At 40.0% G+C, this 24,690-nt stretch overlaps 1 protein-coding gene across 2 annotated transcripts; it reads left to right on the top strand.

Moving 5' to 3' along the window:
* Positions 1 to 1,906: 1,906 nt before the first annotated feature.
* Positions 1,907 to 24,265, top strand: erbb3a (erb-b2 receptor tyrosine kinase 3a). 2 transcript variants are annotated; one of them, XM_017415915.3, is made up of 28 exons: positions 1,907 to 2,192; positions 9,106 to 9,257; positions 10,116 to 10,302; positions 10,673 to 10,798; positions 11,756 to 11,821; positions 12,070 to 12,188; positions 12,810 to 12,951; positions 13,160 to 13,273; positions 13,539 to 13,665; positions 15,149 to 15,222; positions 15,302 to 15,392; positions 16,236 to 16,453; positions 16,929 to 17,061; positions 17,181 to 17,274; positions 17,466 to 17,620; positions 17,706 to 17,759; positions 17,853 to 17,994; positions 18,079 to 18,189; positions 18,271 to 18,369; positions 19,216 to 19,401; positions 19,508 to 19,663; positions 19,753 to 19,828; positions 19,945 to 20,091; positions 20,203 to 20,300; positions 20,388 to 20,576; positions 20,678 to 20,746; positions 20,839 to 21,103; positions 21,944 to 22,722. In XM_017415915.3, the coding sequence occupies exons 1-28, from the start codon at positions 2,105 to 2,107 to the stop codon at positions 22,720 to 22,722; spliced, it is 4,257 nt and encodes a 1,418-aa protein (XP_017271404.1). In that variant the 5' UTR covers positions 1,907 to 2,104. The 2 variants fall into 2 exon arrangements, with proteins under 2 accessions (XP_017271404.1, XP_017271403.1); XM_017415914.3 differs by having other exon boundaries at positions 1,908 to 2,192; positions 20,836 to 21,103; positions 21,944 to 24,265.
* The last annotated feature ends 425 nt before the right edge of the window (positions 24,266 to 24,690 follow it).

The raw sequence follows: 24,690 nt of genomic DNA, 5'->3' as shown, positions 1-24,690 counted from the left end.
GTCCACTCTTACGTGCAAGTTGTTGTTTTTTTTACCAAGCCAAGTTAACTTATGCAACACGGCAACAAATGTGTTTTGATACAAATCAGAACATTTGCTGGCCCTTGTTTTGCACAAGTGTCCTTAAAGGGCTGAGTTCTAAGTCCAGCAGTAAATCCACATGGCAGCAATAAAAAAAAGATCTTACACCTCAAGAGGTGCAGCAGAAAAAAGGAGCGGAGGGGTCAAAGTCTCATCGTGCGGGGTGTGGGGGATCGTGCCATCAGACTATGAGTAACACGCAGACAGAGAGCAACTTTCAGGGCATCAGGGAGGCTGCTTCGATCTGTGTTCAGGAAACTTGTTTTCAAGTGATAAGACATGAACTGACTCACCTGTTCTGACTAATGATAAAGCTGCTTTTACATCAGCAGGAAGAAAAACAAGAACACAAGGTGTAGTCATAATTAAAAGGCTCCAGTCTGGTTGGAACTGTGCAGCTTATTCAGGTTACACGTTTAAGTTGTGGTTAGCTGGTTGGTTAATGAAATATGAGTTTGTATTCATGTCAACATTTTTTATGGGGGTAAATATATATATATATATATATATATATATATATATATATATATATATATATACAAAAAAGCATTTAATGTTGACTTCTTGTTGTGAAGTTGTTCAGAAAATACACAAATACTGTAGGTGTGGAAAAGTGTGACAGCTGTAATCCTCTAATTATACAAATCAACAAAAGGTTCATTTGCATAGTCAGAAAACTTTCATAACTGTATTGTTTAGTGTAACTTTGATGCTTTTAACTGGTTATTAAATAATCATCTGATGGTCTGAAGGTGACAAGTACTTTTTTCCCTTTAATTCATTAAAAAAAAGTTTTTTTCTCAAAAACAAATTTTTGCTCAAACCATCATAAATTACTTGCTGTCGCCTCTGCAAACATGAGCCCAGCGTTTTACGAGAATATGAGTGTCTCAGAAATGCTCAATAATAAAACTAATGGTGTGTGAAAAATGGTTTGCTAGATTGCTTTTGCTGCTGTTCTTTATTTATCAGAAAAAAAGACAATATATTGTCTCGTGCAAATGTTTTAAACAGACACTCATTTCCTTATTTCTTCCAAGAAGTCAGACTTCTTTGTAATCTTTTAAAGTGATCTTAACCAGTAGCTCATATAATTTGTAAAAAACTTTCGGTGTTTCGCTTACTTTCTGTCCAGTTCTTACACCTGACCATGGCAGATTGTTGTGTAGGGAGTGGGCTTAAACAGGTGAGAAAAGCGGACAGGCAGGGGACAAACAAAGAAGTGTCAGAGCTAAAAAAAGAAAACAAAAAAAATATGTCTTTGGGAAACTAAAGACTAAAGTTAAATAAATTTAGGGGAACCCTATGGTCTGAAGGCGCCAGGTTAGTTTTATTTGTGTTTGAGTGTTACATATTTAAAGGTACATTCCTCCTCCCCTCCAAAAAAGCAAACTTGTTTGACCTTCTTAAATGACCTAAATTATCTTACATAATTATCTAACCTATCTAAGTGTTTTATTAAAACATAAATCATTCAGAAAACAGAAAGCTGGATCATGGCACAGGAAAGCGTTTAGTAAGCATTTCTTTTTAAAAGAAAAATAAACATGAAATGAAAAAACAGCATGTTTGGCTTCTGTAACTTGTTTTTTTTTTTTTTTAACTCGAGCTTCAGGTGTAGTTCCTGACTCCGCCCACTTAAATCAGTGTTGGAAGCGCTCCGGCCGCTGATTGGCTGCGCGCCGCGCTCCAATCACGGCGCTGCGGTGATTCAGTCAGCCAAACCGGAGCGGGCGGCTCGGAAAGTCAAATAAAGAAAAACACCGTCGGTCTTTTCCTCTTCGGGGCGGACATTTGCCTTCATCTGAGAAGAAAGCTCAGCCCTGGGGATAAGGGGAAAGGGGGGGGGGTCCAAAAAAAAAACAAAAAACTGGATTAATCGATCACTTTACTGGTCGATCACTGTGTCGGATTCAAGCTACAGAGGACGGTTTGGGACCACCAAAGGACTTCGTCTACTTGTTTTTCTCTTTCGTCTCGTAATGCTTGCTTGACATTCCCCTGAGTGGAGATCTGAGTGAGGATGACCGCCCTCATGAGGAAGGCGCAGCAGGTGCTCTGCCTCCTGCTGCTGTGCGCTCTCCAAGACTGCGGCGCTCAGACGCAAAAAGGTGGGTCCTCACATCACACATCCTCAAACTTTTTTATTTTATTTTATTTTTTTCATATGATAAGACATTCGTGCTGCACCCTACAAGCAGGCTTTTCTAGCTGCAAGCTCCTATTGGAGAACACCTGCCTTGGAAAAAAAAACAACATCCAAACCTGTTCCGCACACGTAAAACTTGTTTGCTGTGAGTCACCTGCACCTCTCCCACGGCTCTGTGTGCTTTATAGTGTTTGACTCAATTGTTTCAAGGTTTTGCGACAGAGCCCAGCCTTTTTTTTTTAACCACACACAGTCAGGGCAAAGTGTCTCTCCTACATTGTAAAAGAAGAAGGAAAAAAAAAAAGGTTATCTCAGAAATGTTTGCGTCCCCTCTGGTTCAGTTTAATCAGTAGTGGAACAAATATTCACTCTTGTCTGTTAAATAGAGGTGAGATAGTGATGATACATGACAATATAGATTTAAGATTACAAAAGAGAAAAGAAAAAAGAAGAAGATTGGGAAACAGAGATTATATTAGTGCTCATTTATAGGTCAGAAAACAGTTTAGCTGGTTACGTTTATTTTAAATGCTTGTGTTTCCTTTCGACACCACTTTGGAAACATTTGTTAGAGCAGTCATTCTCCAACAAGACGGCTGGAGGTTCGAATCCTCCATGTCAAAGTGTCCCTGGGCAAGGCAGTGAACCCCTCACTGGCTCGGATGAGCCCCATCGGTGTATGAATGTGACCTAAATCACTGATTCGTCTCCACAGAATGATTTATTCAGATTAGCTCTGTAGTAGAGTGGTGTGTGTGTGTGTAGATGTGTGTGGGGATGTGTGTGTGTGTGGCTGTGTGTGTGTGTGGGTAAATGAGGGCACAGATTGTGTTTTGAAGTCCTTTCTGGCCAGGAAAGGCAGGATATAGTACAGTTCATTTAGCTGTGCTTTTTTTTATCAGCTTCACAAATCAAGTGATCAGTTGATTATTTTAGAAAGTATATGTACTTTCTCTGGTTTTTAAAACTGTCAGAAACTCTGGATGTAAAATGACCTCAAAGTGAAAACTTGCAGCACTAAAATGCAGTTTTTACGTTGAATTTGTAGAAAATTGTCACAATGAATCTCTTTTATTATTCAAAAGCTTCCAGCTTTAGCTTTAATTACAATTTTATGAAATTTCAGTTTAAAAACCGTTCCACTGAGTAAAATAAATTTTTACTTTTACTTATGGATTGCTTCTAAGTTGGCTGTCACACATCTGAGCTACAGAGCAAACGTTGGAGCAAACCTTCAGAGTTACTCGAGTGTTTTGGTGCATTCGAGGGAGAGCGGGGTGCTGTGATTTGAATGCTGCTGTGAACTTTGGTCTTGTTGCCACCTGGCTGCAGGTGAATTCAACGACTATGATTCAGAGAAAAACAACATGAGAGCAGCACGAGATGCTCGGGTGACAAAGCGTCTGGGAAACAACCCGAAACCAAAAAAGTCCCCAATTTTTTTATTTTATTTATTATTATTATATATAAAAACAAACAGAAAGTGTTTCAGCACTTCTTCTTTTCTCTCCTGTTATTGAAACAGATTTTTTTTTCTTATTTGCAGCAGATTTTTGCTACAGAAAATTCAAACATTTTGTTTTAGAAACTGTTCCCTGTAAAAGAACTGAACTAAAACTGTTCCAGAAATGTCAGAAGTGGAATAAGATGTAAAACATTTTCTTTTTTCTTGGTCAATAACCTTATATCAACATGTTAGCTGTTTTTTTTTAGAATACCATTTTTTGTGGTTTGTTAACCATTTTAGCATCTTTTTGTTGCTAATGGCCTTTATTTCTCTACATTTCTCCTATGAAGCTTTGTTTTAAATACATCCCTCTGTCAGCATAAAGTGTTACACAATCAGTCAGTAAATAACCGACTGTCCGCTTGTAGTACTTCCATTATGAGTGCTGATGTTGTGCCAACAGGAAGCGCAGAAGATCTGAATTCTTACGGCAATTTGCGAAGGTGAATTTAACATCAAAGAAGTATTTCTGCAGAAGAATGAACTTGTAAATATGTGTCAGCTTTTTTTTTCACATTTCATAATCTCTCCCTGGTAACCAAATAGGTGATGAGTCAGGAGCATAGCCGTGGGAACATTTCTTTTATTTAGGGGCGCTGTGAGTGTGTGTGTGAATTTGTATGACTCTAAGCCCCCACAATGCCACTTCCCACAGCCTCGATCAGAAGGCAAACATGCTGCTGCACTCTGATGCCAATAAATGACTCCAGTTAAGTCTTGCACACTGGCTGCATAAAGACAATCTTTCATTTAGTTTTACGCCTGCAGACTGGTGAGTTTAACATGAAACGGACGAGTTCATTCGTTCAGGTGGCGTTGTGTTTACGAATGTGCGCACGCGCGTGTGCACGCTTACTAGAGAAGTATGCAGTAATCTCTGGCCCCCAGTGCCAAGTTTCTGTTTACATCACCGAGCGTCTCGGCTGCTTTTATTCAGCTTGTTTATCTCCTCCTCCCTCTATTCTCTTCTTTCTCTGCCTCTGTTCTTTTCCTGTGTTGAAACCTTGGTAACAGATGAGTGAAAATAACAGCCAGAACCTGATCCGCGCCTCGCTTTCATGATTGTGTTGGGTTACGAGTTCAGCACAATGACACCATGGAGAGGTGAGTTCATGCAGCGTGCGCGGCAGTTGGTGGTGAGTTGAGCAGAAAGGCCTTGCATACTGCAGGATTTGTTTAAAAAAAAAAAGTGAGAAAGCATATGGAGGAGGGCTTAGACATCTGCAGCACTTACTTTGCACACCTGCATTAAAAAAAAACACACCACTGTATTGATGTGTCAGAACCCTCATTCCTTTTTGCTCCCTCATCCATCTGGCATCTCTGCAAGTCCTCTTTTGACAAAGAAAACCCACCCATCCAGCTGCGGCCTGTGTGCTGAGTAAAAGCAGTGCATACCACTTTGTCACGTTCTGTCTCTCATATATTGGTTTGTCGTTTTTGTTGCACCTGTTCTGCATGCATACTCCACATACGAATTGCACAACAGGCAATTCCGACGAGTCAAGAGCTCAAGTCATCCGCTGATTGAGCCGAGCTGCGCTCACGGCTTACAAAGGTCAAAGGAATAAAGAGCTTTACACTCGAGCTGCTCATAAACCCAACATTTCAAGTAAAAGTTGCACAAACTCTTTACAGCGTGAGGAATCGTGAGCAGGAAAGTGGTCAAAGTCTGCATGTGTTCACAGTGCTTTTACACAGCTTAAATAAAACTACATTTTTAATCAAACAAAAAAAAGGTAGAAAATATTAGAAAAATAAGTTGCTGGCGAATGGGGGAAAAATGGCTTTGTTCTTTTGTCAGCTTTCTCATTTTGATTGTAAGCAAATAAAAACTGTAGATGTTTTTGCTTATTTCAAGTTGTATTTAAGTGTCATATTAAGGGCAGATACCAATGAAGGCTGGTTTTAGTGTGACTCAGATCGTGCAAGTTAACTGGAGCAAATATCAGCCATTAATGAGGAAGCTCTTTGTTTTCATCTTAGGAGTAAGTTATTAAATCATGACTTAAATTTTTACAACCCATTCATACAGAGGTTATCACGGAAAGGGTGATAAAATGATACTAATTGTGTAAAAGTGCACATTTCTGCTCTTTCTTTTCGTCATAAGTACAAAGTACAAATGAACAAGTCGAGAGCGCTTATCGTTCAACCCGTTTGGAAAAAGTTTAAAAAATGATCAGCAGGTGATTAGATGAACTTTTATCTTTTTTTATATTGTAAAACCAGCCTCTAGTTAACCTGTCAGAGTGAAGCCTGTTGGCGATATCCCTCTGTGGAAAAAAACTGCAAAAATCCTCCAGCAAGACGAGCATTCATGCAATTCTTTGCTCTTTTTTTTCCAACAAAGAAATGCTCTTCGGCTCTGATGTATCCAATGCACCAGAGATAAGCTCTTTTGGAGCCGTCAGTGTTTACTGTCAGCACCTGAATCCTCCCATAGTGTCACTGAAAGATGCGGATCTGCCTTGCTCTGGCTCAAAGCTTTCAGCTTCGCAAATCGAATTTCCACCCGTGACTCCCGTGACAGGGCCAAAGAAGCTTGATCAAATCTAAATTTTCAGCCTCTTGAGTTCTTCCTAACTTGTATTTCCAGTATCCCGGGCACTTTAGGAATCTGAAACAAACTAAAAGAAAGTGTTAACATTTAGCCACTAACAACATTACAAGCTAAAATGCCACTGTTTAAATATGACTGTAGCTGTACGTGTTGTCTTGTTTCACTTCCCACCTACAAATGAGTAATATTTTGTTTCAAGTTTAAACCAGAATACGTCCTCATGCACTTTTAGGCTCTTTCTGCTCAACAGAAGCTCACGTCTTCAGATCTATTTACCCAGTTTGCTGTTAAGATTAATTCTCCACCAAAGTTGAGAAAATCAAATAATTCCTGCTCTCAAGAATGACACAAACTCATGATTTGATCGGATTATTGAGCATGTGTGTCATATCAGATGATCGGTAAACCCTGTTAATGTAAAAAGAAAATCTATTTTCACTTTTTTTTTTTTCTTAAACCTTTAGTGTAACCTTATTATGCGCTCGGGTTGTTATTAACCCGATAAAAGGAATGTGGACTGTGTTGATATTTCTCAGCAAAAGGAAAAATGGCACTCAGGAAGGTCACACTCTTCCTAGAATAACGTCTTGGTGTTTCCTGATTATTCACAAATACTGCTTTTAAAAAAACAACAGCATTATTTCTGTAAAGCAAACCTTGATAAACCTGTGTTATATCATCGAGGTCGATGAGCTTTCAGAGCACTGTGTGTCTAAATATATCCTAACTAAAACAAAAACAAAACACCTGCAAACACAACACCGTACAGGAGGGAAATGCATAATTTTGTTTTCATTGGCTGACCTCTTTGCACAGATTCAGACCAGCGTTCTCGGAAATGCAAAAATAAAAAACAACCTGAACACAGCTTTATGATCACGAGACGAGCTAGTTGCCACGCACGCACCCAACGCACACTGAGCAGTATTTCCATTGCTTCAGGGAGCATTGCACTGACATCAATTTATGTCCAGGAAACCTAAAAAACCTCAACTTGGCTGACGCCCAAATTGACACGAACCTATTTCTAATCGTAAACCAGAACCCCTCCACCGCAGTTCTTGCAGTGTGACCACACAAGCAGATTTCTGTCCCGAGACGTGCACACACTCCGTGCACACACCCCGTGCTTTGACCTGCCCGTTGTTTTCGTGCTGTGTGGTTAATAATCATTAGTCTTTAATGCCCTCGTTGATCCTGTTGTTCTTCTGGTTTCTATTTTGACTCAGGTGCCAGTTGGTGGAAAGTTTTCATGTGCGTCAACAATATTTCAAGCGTGACATGTTTGTGGGTGCAATCTGAAACGCTCAAATCAGCCAAAAAAGGCATCAAACATATATCAGTTTGATTTTGTCATGTTAAAGCGTCTGAACAGTTCATATCTATTAGTTTCTATAGACTTAAAAAAAGGGTCAGCACACCAAAAAGCTTAAAAAGAATCTGGTCTCCTGTGAGATCCAGCAAACATATTTTCTTTTTCTACAGGTTTTAGACACTTTTAGACAAGTGTCTGCCCCTTTCCACCTAATAAATACATTTTTTATCTCAGAATGAGTTACATCATATCAGAATATTTCTTTTATTTTAATATCCTGACATAAATCATGGAAGCAAACCATATTCAGCTTCATGTTGCCTAAAACTAATAATGCCTGTAAGTTCCTTTCAAAGCCCTTTTTCGTATATCCTTCACTTATTTTGTGAAACTAATGTGCCGTAAAAAGGTCACAGTTTGTACAAGTTGTACTGCACGGTTCAATAACTACTAAGGCAATGTGTGAATCCTGGTCACTTCTCTAACTGAAGGCTTGAAACATGTTTCTATCACATATGTTAGACACAAAGTGATTCCATATATAACAACTACTTAGCTATCAATACATACTGAGGTTTAAAGGGAGATGTGTGAGTTTGTGTTTAAACCATACAACCGTGTTGTTTACCATTTTAGATTAAAAAAAAGGCCAGGATTTTGGTTTCCAGGTCAGTCTAAAGGCGTTAATATTAAAAGAAAATATGGTTTTGAATGACTGGATGTGCAGATATGAGGACAGAAAGGTGACGTGCCTTCAGCGCCGCCGTACTCTACCTGAGGATATTTGTTTGTACGCATGTTTGTGCAAAGTGTTGCTTTTCCAGAAAACAAACAAACCCTTTTGGTTTGTTTTCCTCCTCCCCTTCGTCCATTTCCCCTCGGCTTCTTCTCTCCTGTCTGGCATTTGAATAGCAAAGCAGCCTTATAGTGATGCTGACTGGGTGAACTCCCACAGACCATAAACAAGGCTTTGTGTGTTTGTTGGACAGAAGGACACGGCCTGCACACAATCCTCATCTTGTTTCTCACTGTTACAGTACATTCATTCATCCGAATACAAGATGAACACAGTGTCTTGTAGTAAAAAGCATAAAACAGCCTTTTTTGGGGGGGTAAAAACTCGCACTGTTTGTTCATGAATGGCTTATTAGAACTTCTATAGGACAAATGATCATCAGTTTGTGCTTTTCTTACACGTATATTAGCTATAAGATCGATTTGTCATAAGCTATATTGTGTTCATGCTGTACGCAATGAAATAATAGTAAAAATAAATGTAGAAATGTTGCTTTTTTATTTACATTTCTGATACAGCCAAGATTTTTGGGATTTGAGGTTTTACGTAGAACTGAAAAAGTGAAATTATAGGATTGTTGGCCACAGTGAAAAGCCCAAACTGTTTCTCAATATCTTTTATTTTATGTTTCTTTACTTTCTGTAACGCTCTGTAAACATCTCTAAATTTTTTTTTTTTTTGCCCCAAATGGTAGTTTGCACCGGCACCCAGAATGGTTTGAGCACGACGGGATCTCCAGACGAGCAGTACGAGACGATGAAGAAGATGTACAACAACTGCGACATCGTGATGGGGAACCTTGAGATCATCATGATGGATCACACCAGAGACCTCAGTTTCCTGCAGGTGGGTCTGTGGACGTGCCGGGCCGGTTATTAGTAATCCTTTCACACGACGCGCGGCGGCAAGAAGACGTGCAAACCAGTCTGGACATGGACTGGAATCGAACAATGCCAGAAACATTCCTGCGCTTTCTTTAGAAGTTACAGCAAAAGTTCTTTTTTTTTTTTTTAAGTGGGGTTCTGTGGAAAGGTTATAAATAATGAATATCTTACCTGTTATGGGTAGCTCTTTGAGTGACTTGTTTATTTCTGACTCGACTGACAAACTAACAGCCAGTGGGAGTGGGATTAATGTCAAAAGGGGTCACTGCTGTCTTAAAATGACTAAACTGAAAGATCTTATAGAGAGTCAACCCTTTTTGTCTGTTAGCAAAATATATCATGAACTGTTGGACAAATTTTTATTGAAACTTGGAGAAAGTAATCATTGGATGCACCTCTACAAGTCACTAACGTTTGGGGTCAGACAGATTCTAGATGAGACAAAAATGGCTACAACTAAATCAATTTTACAGATATTGAGCTAAAATTTAGTGTACTAATAGCCAAGAGTGACCTCCAATGCTTACTCTGAGAGCTAACAGTGTGAGAAGACTTTAACATTTACTGTTGGAGACGGCTTTGAGCAAAATGTCTCATAAAAAAGTGAATTGATTAAAAAATAACATTTCCATGTACAACTCACTAACTTTTAAAGTCAACCACATTTAAGATGGCTGTCACGACTAATTAAAAAGAAAAAAATTAAACAATGCTATAATGCAGTACAATTTAAAGATGTCGAGCTAAAATCTGGTGTGGTAGTAGCTGAGAGTCGTTTCTAACACATGCTTCAAGTGAGGTTATTTGTTTAATCTTGCAGACTATCAAGGAAGTGACGGGCTACATTCTAGTCGCTCTCAACGAGTTCAGCCGCCTCCCTCTGGACAACCTTCGTGTCATCAGAGGCACCACTCTCTACGAGGACAAGTACGCCTTGGGTGTGATGATCAACTACCAAAAGGAGGGTCTGCATGGCCTTCGAGAGCTCAGTCTGACACACCTCACAGGTATACTGCTCATGCACGGTGTGTGTGTTTAAAGTGTGGGAGGCTGAGCTGCAGCAGATAAGAGCTCCTGGTTGGATGTTGACAACCTGTTAGTGTTGGAGCTCTTTACGCCCACACAGTGAAGTCCACACCCTCGGCGTACCGTTCGTCTGAGCGCAGCCATGTGTGCCCTCGCTGTGAAGTCCCTGGAATGTGACACGAGCCCAACCGCTCAACTGCCACTGAAACACGAGCTCTGTCCCATCGCGGCGTGTTTTCAGCGCGGTGTAGTAAATAGTGAGCAGCAGTGATTCATGGAATGAGTCACAGGCTTGCTCAGGCTTGCTCGGCTAATTGACATTTCCCTGATTTCTGTGTGTGCCACCTGCAGAGATAATGGAGGGAGGCGTCAAGATCACCAAGAACCTCTACCTGAGCTACGTGCCGCAGGTCAACTGGCTGGACATAGTGAAAGATGAATCCACTCCCATTATGATTGAAGATAACGGCCCTCAAAGTGAGTCCAAATGAGGATACAAAACCCAAAGCAGAAATGAAAGTGAAACTTGTTGCAGCATATGCAGTACTGGTGCAAAAGTCATGTGAGACCTAAAACCCTACAACCAGCGGACGAACAGCATCTGAAAATCATGTCTTTAAGAAAAAAAATAAAATCTAGCAAATATCTGACATAAAACCTGAAATATGCACCACCCCCCAGGTGCTCATCAACTATATGTCAAGTTTTCAGATAATAGGCCTTTGGGCTTCCCCTTGTTTGGGTTGAAATACTATTTTATGTGTCAGACTGTATAATCTTTGGTGTATTTTTTCAATTTAACAAATAAAATGGGAACAGATCCAGTCTTTGTGACAGTATCTAAAGATCCAATTTAAACAGAATTTTTTTGGTAAGCTCTCTGTTATGAGTGGAGTGGGTTTATGAGCCGTTTTACGCCTGAATGATACACAGATCACAATTAAGTGGCCCAACAAACAAGGAACAACATTTGGAAAATAGCTGGTCCAAAAATAAACCTTCAGAAAGCTTAAAGAGCTACTGATCAACAGAAAATCTGACTCTTTAGAAGGAAAAAATAAAGAAATTAGGCTTGACTCAAGACTTCTGCACAGTACTGTACATTTTTAGTCAGATGTTCATTCAGGAAAAAAGGTAAAGCTCCAACTCAGGAGGTCTTAGTTGGACACTTTACACTGACATAAGAATCTTTAAGTTTTGTATTATTTTAGTTTTTAATTCTTTTGTTGTAATAAAAGAAACCAACTCTCCCAGTTTAATATATTTAACTTCTTTTCGAGAGAACTTTCTGATTTTTTTTCTGTAAACAACAGGAATGACAGTCACTCTTTAGTTATATGAATGTTTTTGACAGTTTTCAACATTCTCAGCATTAATATTCAGCTTTAATAAACATGTAAAACTGCACCTGCTGACATGTAAATGATTTCCCAGGGAACTGTAGCGAAGTGTGTGGAGACAGACCATGTTGGGGACCAGGAAACAATGTGTGCCAGATCTGTGAGTGACATCTCAGCTTTTATTTTTAAATTCCTCCATTTCCATTTGTGTTTCCAATGAATTTCCAACACAGTGTACTGTCTAAACAAAGCTTAAAAAATGAGTCATGGTTGCTCCAAGATTTCCATCTTTCATTGAACCACTGATTTAAACTTCAAGACATATCTGGAGTTTTAATCTACATTATCTGTATTTCTGGGACAGCCTGCCTTTCGTTATGAGTTTCTGTATTATTTTCTCTGTTTCAGTGACGAAGACCGTGTGCGCTCCTCAGTGTAACGGCCGATGCTTCGGTAAAAACCCCAACGAGTGTTGCCACAGTGAATGTGCCGGAGGCTGTATGGGACCCAAGGATACAGACTGTGTTGTAAGTCTTTTTTTCATGCTAAAGTACTCTTCTTAGTTCTGTAAATTACATATATTACATTACATTTACATTTTGTGTCCAGAAATCTTCTGCCCCCTCAAAAAGTACAAAATGAATGAATGCTTCGTTCCTGAGCTGCATTTTAATCCTCTCAAGGCAGGCGTTGCAGATTTGCAACAGCGAATTGCATATACCTAATTACTCCACATTCATATTTTATGAGCCTTATTTTATTCGGATGATAATTTCCCCAAATATCTGATTTTTTCTGTTACTAAAACGTAATTTGATCCTGAGGGGGTTAACCTTATCCAACAAATCTTTGATGAAGTTAAAATGCATTTATCCACTGTTTCATTGCCTGTGATATCTTCTTTGATTTCTATTTTAAAAAGTCCTCAACTGTTACCGTCTACAGACATGTCGTGTGAATGTCGACTCAGTTGTTCTCCTGTTTAAAATGTTTCTATAGTTATTGTTCAACGTTATGCAGATGATACCACAATGAGCTGCTCAACAGATATTTGGATTCTTTCTAAAATGTCTGCTGGGATAAACACACAAAAAACACAAAACGTATAGTTTTGTCCTTCTAAGTGAGCTGTATGTGACTTTTTACAGGCTTGCAAGAACTTCAACGACTCGGGCTCATGTGTGCCCCAGTGTCCCCAGGCTCTGATCTACAACAAGCGCGCATTCAAAATGGAGCCCAATCCCAATGCCAAGTACCAGTATGGCACAAGCTGCGTGTCCCAGTGTCCCCGTGAGTCCCCCACACGTGCTGTCTTAGCCCCGCTCACGCTCCGGGTTTACATACAGCCGCCCTTCTTCCTATATGAATGCCGTATTTATGTTTGCTTTTCATAAAGCTCCAGTTGTTAAACTGCTGGAGCCGTTTACTCTGGGTTTATTGTAGTCTCCGACGCGCTGCAGTTTGGACGCTTACATCGCCCCTCTCTCTTTCTGAACAGCAAACTTTGTGGTGGATGACAGCTCGTGTGTGAGCAAATGCCCGTCGAATAAAACGGAGGAGGAGAAAAACGGAGTAAAGCGGTGTGAGCCGTGCACAGGCCTCTGCCCGAAAGGTATCCAGCTGAATTTAAAAGCAACTTTTATTGTAGTTTGTTTTAAACAAGATGGCCATCTCTTACTTTGGTCAGTACTGAAGGAAATATCCTTTAATTAAGGCAATTTGATTAAAAATAACAGAAGGGCTATTTTAAATATATTTAACATGGACAGCTATCTGCTTACGCACAGGAATTATGAAATGTTGATTACTTTTTAACCTTTAAAATCCTTAAACCTTCACTTTAACCTTCTCTTCCTCCTTTTTTATTTTCCTTCCAGGTTGTCCTGGTATAGGAGCTGAAGGAGGTCCACCCGGAGACACCGTCGATGCCACTAACATTGATAGGTTCATAAACTGCACTAAGATTGAGGGCAGTCTTCAGTTCCTGGTGACCGGGATAGAAGGGTAAGAACGACATTCCTCACTTAGGCATGTGCCCAGGGGCCCTTAGGAATGAGCAATGAATTGCAATCACAAAAACAGGACAATCAACTAAAAAGAAAAAAAAAGTTATTGAAAATTTGAGAGCAAATCTGCCTCCTGGGCTGAAGCCCCCCGCTGTCTCAGACGCTCAGACTGCTCAGAAATGACTTTTAACACCAAGGAGAAAACACACAGATTGTTTAAAGCAGCACAATCTATGCGCAAACGATGCGTGTGATTCATGAGAACAACATTCCTGTAAATTTTGTTGGAACATAATGACTGAAACCGCCTGAGGAAACGACTTGAAGAGTCAGAGAAGAGCTGTGGAATCAGATATTCGGCCATAAAAAGAATAAAACCAATAATAAAACTACAGCAGTTCAGGTGAAATGTTTCCAAAATGCCATTTTACTTTGGTTAAAGTCTGTTACCTCTGCGGTGAAGCAGCTGAAATAAACAGCTGTCAACAAAACAACAGAACGTCTTCATCATCTTCATCAGAGTCAAACAGGACACAGACACCATCCAGCTTTATAAGACTGTTTACTGTAATGATTATTCAATCTGGGGTGAAATTAAAGTTCATGAGAAGCAGTTTTATTTGACAAAAGGAAGGACTGTTTCTTTATTTTCATGTGAAACAAACATAAGAGGAAGTTTTATTATACAAAAAAACATACTTAACAGGTTTTGTTTATAAATGGCTCTCATGCAGATTTTTTTACTAAATCGTTGAATCGTTGCTTTGGACTAAAACACATTTTAGCTGTATTTCTGTTGAAATTTGTCATTATTATTCATGACATTTTGGATATTTTACTATTTAGATAATAACATTTTATTAAGTTGTTTTTTCACATTTTAGGTGAAAAAATGTTACATCATAAAAAATTAATTTGAATTAAAAATTGGGGAAAGATAGATTTCATATACTTTACAATATAATGAAAGTTACCTCCAGTGCTTTGTGTGTGTGTATTATTTTATCCAGTTCATATTTCAGGCAACTCACTGTTCTTTAATTGCAAAAATACAATGTTTTTAAACTCAACTAATAATAGTTTTTAATAATCCTGATGACAATATTGACTAAAGTACAGAATCGTGCAGTCCTAGTTTAAAGTCACTGTCCAATCAGAGTTGAATAAAAATGTGTTTAAATATGTGCCACGGTGCATTTTATTAGCTGATGAAGTGTTGAATGAAACAAAATAAACTATCCTGACTGGTTGATGATCAAGCTGTGTGGATGTAAAGAGCAGGTGGACTGTTTGCACTCATTTCAGATCAGTTTTCCTTTTAATACAAAAAAAATATCCAGAAGGGTCTTAATCCTGCCTTGTTTTCAGTGGCTGATTTAACTTTCCACTTGAGGTTTTCCCGTATTTTTTTTTTTAACTTGTGTTTTATGGATGTAGTTTTGCATCTGACCTTCATTTTGTCTTTCTTTGTTTGCCCTTAGTGATCCGTACAATAACATTCCAGCCCTCAGTCCGGAAAAGCTCAAAGTCTTCAACACTGTGCAGGAGATTACAGGTAAGTGCAAATTTTGTTTAAAACAGAATATCTGTTGTTGCAGACTGATTTTAAAAAAAACCAACGTCTCCACTTTCAGAGTTCCTCAACGTCCAGTCGTGGCCAGAAAGCCTGTCTGACCTGTCGGTGTTTTCCAACCTTCGAACCATACAAAGCAGAGTCTTTTACAAGTGAGAGGCTCATTTATCACTCGTCACGTTTCATTCGTACATCTTGTCACACTGTACAGTGATCTGCAGGGTTCACCTAATCCTCAGTGTTGTGCTGCTAAAACTGTTTTGCTTTTTTTTCTTGTTATGTGACATTTTTATTCTCCTTGTTGGAACAAACTCTGAAAGTTACAGTAAAAATTTCACTCACTGGTCCTGAGTGTCCAATTTAACTAATCTTCACTGGGGTAAAAAAAAAGTTGTGGGGTCGCTTGATTACATTGGTAATGAACTGTGTGTTTTATTGTTTAATTATCAGCGTGCTCTTGAATGTGATTTTGTTTTTCTTTTGGTGTTTGGGTGACAATTGGTGGAATTTGAGTTGATTTAATGTTTTGGAGGCACAATGGTTGCTCCATTTGTTGGATCTACTACAACTTCAGACTGCTTATTCTCCATAGAAATAATTAAAAAACACTGAAATCTGTTGCTCTTTTAATACATTCCGTTTAATCTATTTCTATTTGTTTTATTTCCCATCTTTAGCCAGAGGTTTTTCACAAGCGTACCAGAATGATTGGTTTTATTAGTCTTAAACCTTGAAGAAATTATGTAGTTATTTTTCTAGTGTGGTTGTGGTTTACTGCTCATTTCTGAGCAGTAAGTATCTTACATGCTGTAGTTTGGAGAAAGACAGATTAGTTTGGACTGAAATGTCCATCTTAAGGGCTAGTCAGATTAAAAAAAGAAACATGACCCTCAGAATCCAGATTTTTAAAATAAAATTTAACAGTTTTTGTTAACTAAGCCTAACACTTTCGTGCGTTTCCAGTAATGAATTTACTCCCTCACCTCCTGTTTCAGTGGCTACTCTCTTCTGGTGATGAAGACCAAGTCGCTCACCTCCCTCGGGCTGCGCTCGCTGCAGAGAATCAACAACGGCAGAGTCTACATCTCCGGAAACAAGAAGCTCTGCTACCAGGACACAGTGAACTGGACGCGCATCTTAAACCGCAGCGTCCGTCTGCAAAAACGGACCAAGCAAATCGATATCAAGGGAAACCGACCCCAAGAGGAGTGTGGTGAGTGGCAATAAGTGGAACAATAAACACTGCGATAACTTACAACTAAAAATTTAACCCCGTGTCAGAATATGAATGGAAACATTTAAATTAACTATGGGATAGACTTACATATTTCCTGGGTTGCTGGTGACACAAAGCTTTTAAGTTTCCTTTTTTTCCACAGCGCTACAATGTTTCATGAATTTCCTTATTTTCCTCATTAAATTAGCATGAATTCAATTTAACTGAATATTTATGAAATCTGCAGATCTTAAATTCAGCTCAAAAAGGTGAAAATAAAATGCCCATCATTCCTCAAACGAATGCGTCTCACTAGCTTGAGTTCTGAGATATGTGTTCACACCTGCTGAGATTATTCTCTGAATTATTAAGATTGGACTCATAAGCACACCTTTTCTCCCTACAGCAAACACCAGCACCTTTTATTGGTACATCCACGGCTTAATTTGTCTGTTTTATGCTGTGTGTGCAGAAAAAGACAACTTTGTTTGTGACCCTTTGTGCTCGTCTGACGGCTGCTGGGGCCCCGGAGCAAACCAGTGCGTTTCCTGTAAGAAATACAGCCGAGGTGGGACGTGCGTGGACGACTGCTTTTTCTTAAAGGGGTTAGTCTTTACCAAATCACATCAAATTAAGCCCATGTTGCATCAGTTTAAGTAAAGTGTTTCAGTGCTGTCTCCAGTCTGCTGATAGTTAATGACTTTTTTTTTTGCCATGAATCCAGAGACAGGAGGGAGTTCGCCACACCGTCAGGGGAGTGTTTGCCCTGCCACCAGGAGTGTGAGGTCCAAAAAGGGAAGAAGACCTGCTCCGGCTCGGTACGGGTTTCTTTTTTGACTATCTTCTTAAAACAGGGTGTAACCAATTTGGACTTCTAGCACCTTCTGAGCGCCAAGTTGAAGATAAAGTAACTTGATTTACTTCTGCCCCCTAGTGGCAGATAATAGACGAGACTATATTTAAGACTTTCCCTATATTTACTTGTATTTTAATATTTTCTTTCCTCCAGGGAGCAAATGAGTGTGTAGCATGTGCCAGCCTAAAGGACGGTCCACACTGTGTCTCTTCATGTCCCGACGGTGTCATGGGTGGGGAGGGAGAAATCTTTAAGTACCCCAACAAGCAACAGAGTTGTGAGCCGTGCCACGTCAACTGCACCAAAGGGTGAGAGATGAGCGCCATTCTGTGGTGACACGCTTTGTCCTTTTATTCTCCTGTTAACCAATCCTTCCTTTTTTTCTGGGTTCAGGTGCACGGGCCCAGGACAGGAAGGGTGTGAGTCGACTTCCAGACATATTTCTGGGTAAACCACCCTCTCGTAAAGACAGATTTAATCTAATTCTGACATTTTGATTACTCATCGAGTGCTGACACTCCTTTTAATCTCCATCATTAGACAATCAACCACACTCATCGTGCTGGGGGTGATCTTCGTGCTCCTCTGTTCATTCTCCATTTTCGTGCTGACTGTTCTGTACCGCCGAGGCCTCGCCATCCGACGCAAGCGAGCCATGAGGAGATACATGGAGAGCGGGGAGGTACGTCAGCCTCTTTAGTTTGTTTTTCAGCCTGCAGTTAGGGTTTATTTGGGGCAATACTGACATTTATCTATGTCCATTCAGAGTTTTGAACCTTTGGAAGAGAAAGAAAAAGTCCACGCTCGTATCTTGAAGCCTTCAGATATACGGAAGTCCAAGCTTCTGGGTAACGGCGTATTTGGAACTGTCCATAAGGTAATTATAATTGGGGCAAAGCTCTCTATAACGCTGATTTATTTTTCATGTATCACTTCATCGAGCTTTCTCTCTTTACAGGGTTTTTGGATTCCTGAGGGAGACACGGTGAAGTTACCCGTTGCCATAAAGACGATTCAGGATCGGACGGGTCGACAGACCTTCTGCAAAATAACAGATGTAAGACAATGAAAAAGTATCAATATATTGGTATCTCGTACTTGTGCCGCTCAAAAAGCTGTGATCAATTCGAATTTGTTGGGTCCTGTATCGAGACATTTCAGCAGATTCCTTTGGGTCAGGTGGGCTGGAAAGTGGGGTTCCTTTGATGGGATGTCCCTTGCTCAGTGTTCAGTCAGTTTAGGAGTTTTTGAAGGTCTTCATTGTGTTTCTTGAGCTGCTCCTGAACGGTTTTTTGACACGTCAGTAATTTATGGGTGGGGCTGAAGGGTGTAGTCTCTGTATGTGAAATGTTACTGCTGATGGCACGTAAACAACAAACACTCCACAATTATATATCACTTTTTTAACGCAACCCAAGCGCTTTTACACTGTGTTTCTATGTAAATAAAAACAGAATGCAATAGTTTGCAGATCTCACAAACCCATATTTTATTAAAAATCAAACATAGCAAACATATCAAATGTTTAAACTAAAAAATTGAACCAATTTCAGAGTAATGTTGATCAACAGAAAATTGGGAAGACTTTGAATATCCCATCATTTGCACTTGATAATATCAACAAATGTGCAAAAATCATTGCATTCTGTTTTCATTTACATTTTACACGAAGTCCCAACATTTTCAAAACTGGGCTTGTATTATATATGAATGAGTTTTGCCGTTGTATTCTCACTCATTCGTGTCAGTATATTATTGACAATGGGAGGTGCAGAGTTTTGCCCAAAGACACACAAGCATACTGCCACTGTGCATACAATGAGTATGTGACATACAAATGTTCTCCGTGTGATGCTCAAAGGCCACAGGAAATCTAATGATTTAATGTAAATAATCCCCACAGCACATGATAACGATGGGAAGCCTGAACCACATAAACATTGCCCGGACCTTGGGTATTTGTCCCGGCGACAGCCTGCAGCTCGTCACCCAGCTCAGCACCCAGGGCTCCCTGCTGGAGCACGTCAGGAGCAACAAGAACAAGCTCAGCCCCCAGAGGCTGCTCAACTGGTGTGTTCAAATCGCAAAGGTAAAGGATTCGTGCATCAGGCAAAATTTTTTATGAGTATATCGGCACGTTTTTTCCCCTCAAACTCTGCTCAAACTGAGTCGAACCTTTTTAATGCTGTCCTCAGGGTATGAACTACCTGGAGGAGAACAGGATTGTCCACAGAAACCTGGCTGCGAGAAACGTCCTCCTGAACAACAGTTTCACTGCACAGATTTCAGATTATGGCATTGCGGACCTGCTCTACCCCGATGACAAGAAGTACTTTTTTAATGAAGTCAAGGTTGGTGTTTCGGCTTTGATTTTACATGGTTTCTTACGCACTTTCCATTGTTTCTTACATTAAGTCACTTCCAACTGTTTTAACCGTAGACGCCAATCAAATGGATGGCCTTGGAGAGCATCTTGTTTCGCAGATACACCCATCAGAGCGATGTCTGGAGTTATGGTGAGTTTTAAATACTAGTGCTGGAGAGACTGATACCTGCTGTGTTTAAACACTGAAATAAAGGCGTGCACTGCTTTAGTTTTCACGCCACTCTGACTTCTTCGCCTTAATTTTAGGCGTGACAATTTGGGAGATGATGTCCTATGGGATGGAGCCGTATTCAACAATGCGTCCTCAGGAGGTTCCTGACCTGCTGGAAAAAGGCGAGCGTCTGCCCCAGCCTCACATATGCACCATTGACGTCTACATGGTCATGGTTAAATGTAAGTAACTTTGTTTTCATTCATGTTAGAGGTCCCTTGGTTTGACTTGTCTTAACTCTTATGAAAACTGTGACAAACTTTTCCTTTTCTTTTTCTTTTTTTTATATTCAGGTTGGATGATTGATGAAAATGTCCGCCCAACGTTTAAGGAGCTGGCTGGTGAATTTACTAGAATGGCCAGGGACCCGCCTCGCTACCTGGTGATCAAAGTAAGACAGATCCTGGGTTATCAGTGCCATGTTTTAGATGCTAGTTTGGTTCAAAATGTTCATCTTTGGCTTGCCTCCGTTTGGCAGGAGGACTGCAGCCAAGCAGAATCGGCCCCTGATGAAGTTGCCCAGCGGAGTGCAGACCTGGATGACCTGGGTGACCTGGAAAATGAGCTGGATGACCTGGTGGCAGAGGAGACGCTGGATGACATGACTCCAGCGCCCCATTTCCTGTCCAGGAGTCTGAGTCGCATACCCAGAGCGGACACTCACAGAGTAGGAAATACCATTTTCTGTAGATTTCATAAGACATTTATGTTTGGAAAAGTGCCTTTCCAGCCTGTACCTACATCTTATTTATTCTTTCTGTGCTAAAGGTGGTCCAAAATCCATCAAGCGGCGCTGGATACCTGCCCATGACCCCCAGTGTTGACATTGCAGGACAGGTAGCTACAGCAGGCTTTTGTGCTTTTAGACTCTTTCGCATGTAGACTTGTCAAACTGCTGGTTCAACGTTTGCCTGTGATTGCTTTAGCAGGTCATGTGGCAGTCCCGGTCTCGCCTGAACTCTGCCCGCACCGTGTCTGAGAGCTCAGAGGGATGCGGCGCAGCACTGGAGGTGGACGTGAACGAGGACTTCTCTATGGCCGGGAGCCTGAAAAGGAGACGCCATCGTGAGGACAGTGCTTATGTGTCTCAGATGGACAGCCTGTCCGGGGGTCCATCGGATCATACGCCCTCTCCAGAGATGGGGGAAGAAGATCAAAACGGATATGTGCTTCCAGGAGGCAGCCCAGAGAGAGGTGATACCATGATTTCAGATTGTTTAATATATTGTGTCATTTTTAATGTCATTTACTGTATAAAATCATCAGTATGAAGACAAGAAAAAGCCTCGTTCACTGTTGGAAACGTAACTAGCTCTGGAAAAAGACAGACGTGTATCTGGGATTTAAAAAAAAGCTTCCTGTCAAAGTCACTGTGTTAGGAGTGATTCTCTGTTGTGATAAAACACACAAGCTTTCTGTCAGAGAAAGACAAACAAACTCCTGTTTTCTTCCAGAGCATAGGGCTTTAGACATGTATTTTTCAAAAAAACAACAAAAACAGCAAGTTTGTTGTTTTTCCTTTCAATAATTTCAATAGTTCCACTTTTTGGATTGTGACTTAAAGCAATAGTTTAGATGCACTGAAGTGGAAAGGTTATAAAAAACCAATACCTTACCTGTTGTAAACTTAGTTTTGTGAAATCATTTAATTCTGACCAGACTGATGAATTAGTCTGATAAGGTCAAGACCAAAGTGGACTGCTCCAACCTTAAATATTTCATAGCGGTTCATGCGAATTATTTTTTTCATGAACCTTTGTATCTCTATCAGTTTCACATTACACAGTCATTTACATAGATTTCTATGGTTAATTGTAAATGTAAATATCAGCAGATTTTCAAACTAAGATCATTATATGATGTGAAATTATGGCGTTACCTGAGTTCAGATGATCTGTTGTGGCAAAATGAATTAAATCAAAATAGGACTCAACACGACAACACAGTTATAACTACCCAGGATTATGTGTGCTTTAGGAAATGCACAATGATTTAAAAAAACTAACAAAGTTCTACCTCTCTTTTTTGTTTCAGATCCTCTGCTGTGCTCACCTGCAGCCAGGATGGTAAAGTCTCATTCATCGGCCCTCTTGGACGACCCAGATGAAGAATATGAGTACATGAACAAGCAAACGGCCGTTCCACTGAGGCAAAACAGCCACTGGCAGAGGTCGAAAAAGAAACGAAGCGTGTCTTTGTCGTCAGAAGCGACGGCGTGCTCCTGTGAAACCACACTGTCTGTGGAGGGCAGAGGAGGCCAAACAGCGAGCGCCAACAGGTCTGACTCGGAGCAGCAAGTTGAATATGAATACATGGACATCAGAGGGAGGGAAAGCGACGAAAGCCCGCCAGAACATGACCCTCCACCTCCTCCGATATTACCAAGGACAAGAAGAGAGGTGGAGGACGACTGCATGGAGGATGACTGCATGGAGGACGACTGCATGGAGGACGACTACGTGGAGGACGACAACTATCACTACACTAACAGTCAGCCGAAGCTGCGACAAGCTCTGAAAGAGAAGAAGGAGCCGAGGATCGAGAGCAGAGACAGCAGCGAGGAGTACGAATACGAGGACATGGACGCCTTTGCCGCCCTACCACCTGCTGATGCAAGGGTGTACCAGAACATGCAGGGGGAGGCGGCGCGAGGAGAGGGGGGCACAGACGTGGACCCTTCAGGGTTCGAGCCGCATGTGAAAGTGCGAGCCGGAGTCGGGGTTGGGGAGCCTGCTGCGGGTGACAGATCTTTTGACAACCCGGGCTACTGGCACAGCAGGATGTTCCAGAAGCCGAACGCCATACCCACATGAGGAACGTTCAGACCTCACTCCTGGGACGCAGTCATGAAGGACCTGAAATAGGACGCAGAAAAGCAGCAGAATGTAGCCTGTGACACACACACACACACATACAACATAAAGTACGCTGGGATAAAAACTCCCTGAAGAACTTTGACATTACCACCTCAGAAGATGAGCAGACTTTGTTTTTTTATCAGTTGTAAAATATTTTTTTGTCCAAAGTTTATATCACTGTTATACATACTCTATTTTGTTGTTGTTGTTTTTGCAATTTATTCTTACAAATTAAAAAAAAAACTATATGCATTTATGTACCTGCTCCTTTGCTTGGAGAGCAATAGTTCACATTTTTTGAAGGAGGAATCTGTGGAAAAAATAAGAACAAATAATATCTTACCTGTTGTAGATAGCTCTCTGAACTGCTTCAGTCTGAGGAAATGGAGTTTAATTCTGACCCGACTGACGACCTGAAATCTAGTCCTAGCGGAACCAAGATTTGATTTACTCTCGTCTTAAAACAATTTTAATTCCAAAAGCAAAACGGCTTATGAGCAATTGTAAAATGTACAAATAGTGTTTTATCAGCTTTTACAATGCAGTCAATTTTGCATGATGTCTGTAATTTTGTAGAATTTTATTGTTACTTGCAGCTAGCTGCAGCACTTCTGGTGCAGCCTGGGGGACTTCTGTCGAGAATATCATGATATTTCTGCTGCAATAAACACACAATCTGAAAGCAACAGCAATGTAACTGTTTAAAAAACATAATTTGAATGAACCACTGAGAGTTTTTTGGTGTTTAAGTTGTTTTAAGACAGCAGAAATACTCTTTGGTCCCTTCCTCCACATTCAAACTACCTCTAAACTCATCAATCTGCTCAGAATTAAACTCTTATTTTCCAGACAGAGCTCGTTCAAGGAGCTATCCACGACAGGTCCGTAACCTTCCCACAGATCCCTACTTTGAAATATATGTATTATCTAAGTATGGAAGCCCATTCCTGTCAATTGGAGGCAAACAAGTGGGGATTGGGAGTATAATTTAAACTATAATGACAAATATTTTTACAATAATGGTATTTGGCCCACTGTCTCAAAGTTGTCCACACTTCCCAGCATTTTGTCAGTAGTTCTACGAGAAGCATGCAAACAAGCATTTATGTTTATGTCTCATTTTGTTGTTCAATGTGGTGCTTGCTCTTCATCACAGCTTTTTAGCCATAAAACAGCTAAGGTAGAAAAATTCACAGTGAGCGTAGTTTGTGATGGGCCAAAAAGATTTGTCTTTTTTAATACTTAAGCAACTACTTTGAGAATATTTCTCAGTATAATCTATTTTTTTTTTTGTCACAAATGGGCTTCCATATATATTTTAACACTTATGACCTGTTTTTAGGCCTGTGATTTTGGGCATTTCAGGAGTTAAATGCACTGAATTTATAAAACAAAACTGAACAGAAAACAAGCTGTTTTTTTAGGTTTACATTTTAAAAGAATTAATAAAATGTTTGGATTTTTTTAAGAATAAAAGTGATTTTTTTTTTTTGGGGGGGGGATTATAACTGTGTTTTCAGATATTTTTAAAATGGAAATCTGTAATACGTTTTCTACTCAATAAAAACATTTTAAATAGCTATTTCAGAATGTCTTTTTATTTCCCAGCTAACATCTGCAACTTGCAAAGCTAATGTTTTGTTTTACAACTTAATAAATAAATTTACTTTGAAAAAAAATTCTTATGCTGACTAACAAAGATTTAATAAACCAGTTTGTCAGCTGCAGCTACACGTTAAATCGCTGTATGATGATGGTGAAGATTTTGCAATATTCATGCTTTTTAATGAAGCTTTCAGCTACATCTCACATCTAAGTAGGTGAGGTTTTCTTCATGCATCAGATAATTTTACTAACATCCAGTTTTTTTAAACATATGGGCTACAAACGTTTAAAAAAACTGGATCCGACTTGAAGTGGAGT

Source organism: Kryptolebias marmoratus, linkage group LG4 (genome assembly GCF_001649575.2).
Source record: "Kryptolebias marmoratus isolate JLee-2015 linkage group LG4, ASM164957v2, whole genome shotgun sequence".
In the NCBI taxonomy this organism is placed as follows: domain Eukaryota; kingdom Metazoa; phylum Chordata; class Actinopteri; order Cyprinodontiformes; family Rivulidae; genus Kryptolebias; species Kryptolebias marmoratus.
This window is presented reverse-complemented; position numbering and strand designations above follow the sequence as displayed.

Coding starts and splice junctions, on each gene's coding strand:
- erbb3a (XM_017415914.3), top strand. CDS start 2,105: ATGACCGCCCTCATGAGGAAGGCGCAGCAGGTGCTCTGCCTCCTGCTG. Junction 10,799..11,755: donor TGAAGATAACGGCCCTCAAA/GTGAGTCCAAAT, acceptor ATGATTTCCCAG/GGAACTGTAGCGAAGTGTGT. Junction 19,829..19,944: donor GAGCGATGTCTGGAGTTATG/GTGAGTTTTAAA, acceptor CCTTAATTTTAG/GCGTGACAATTTGGGAGATG.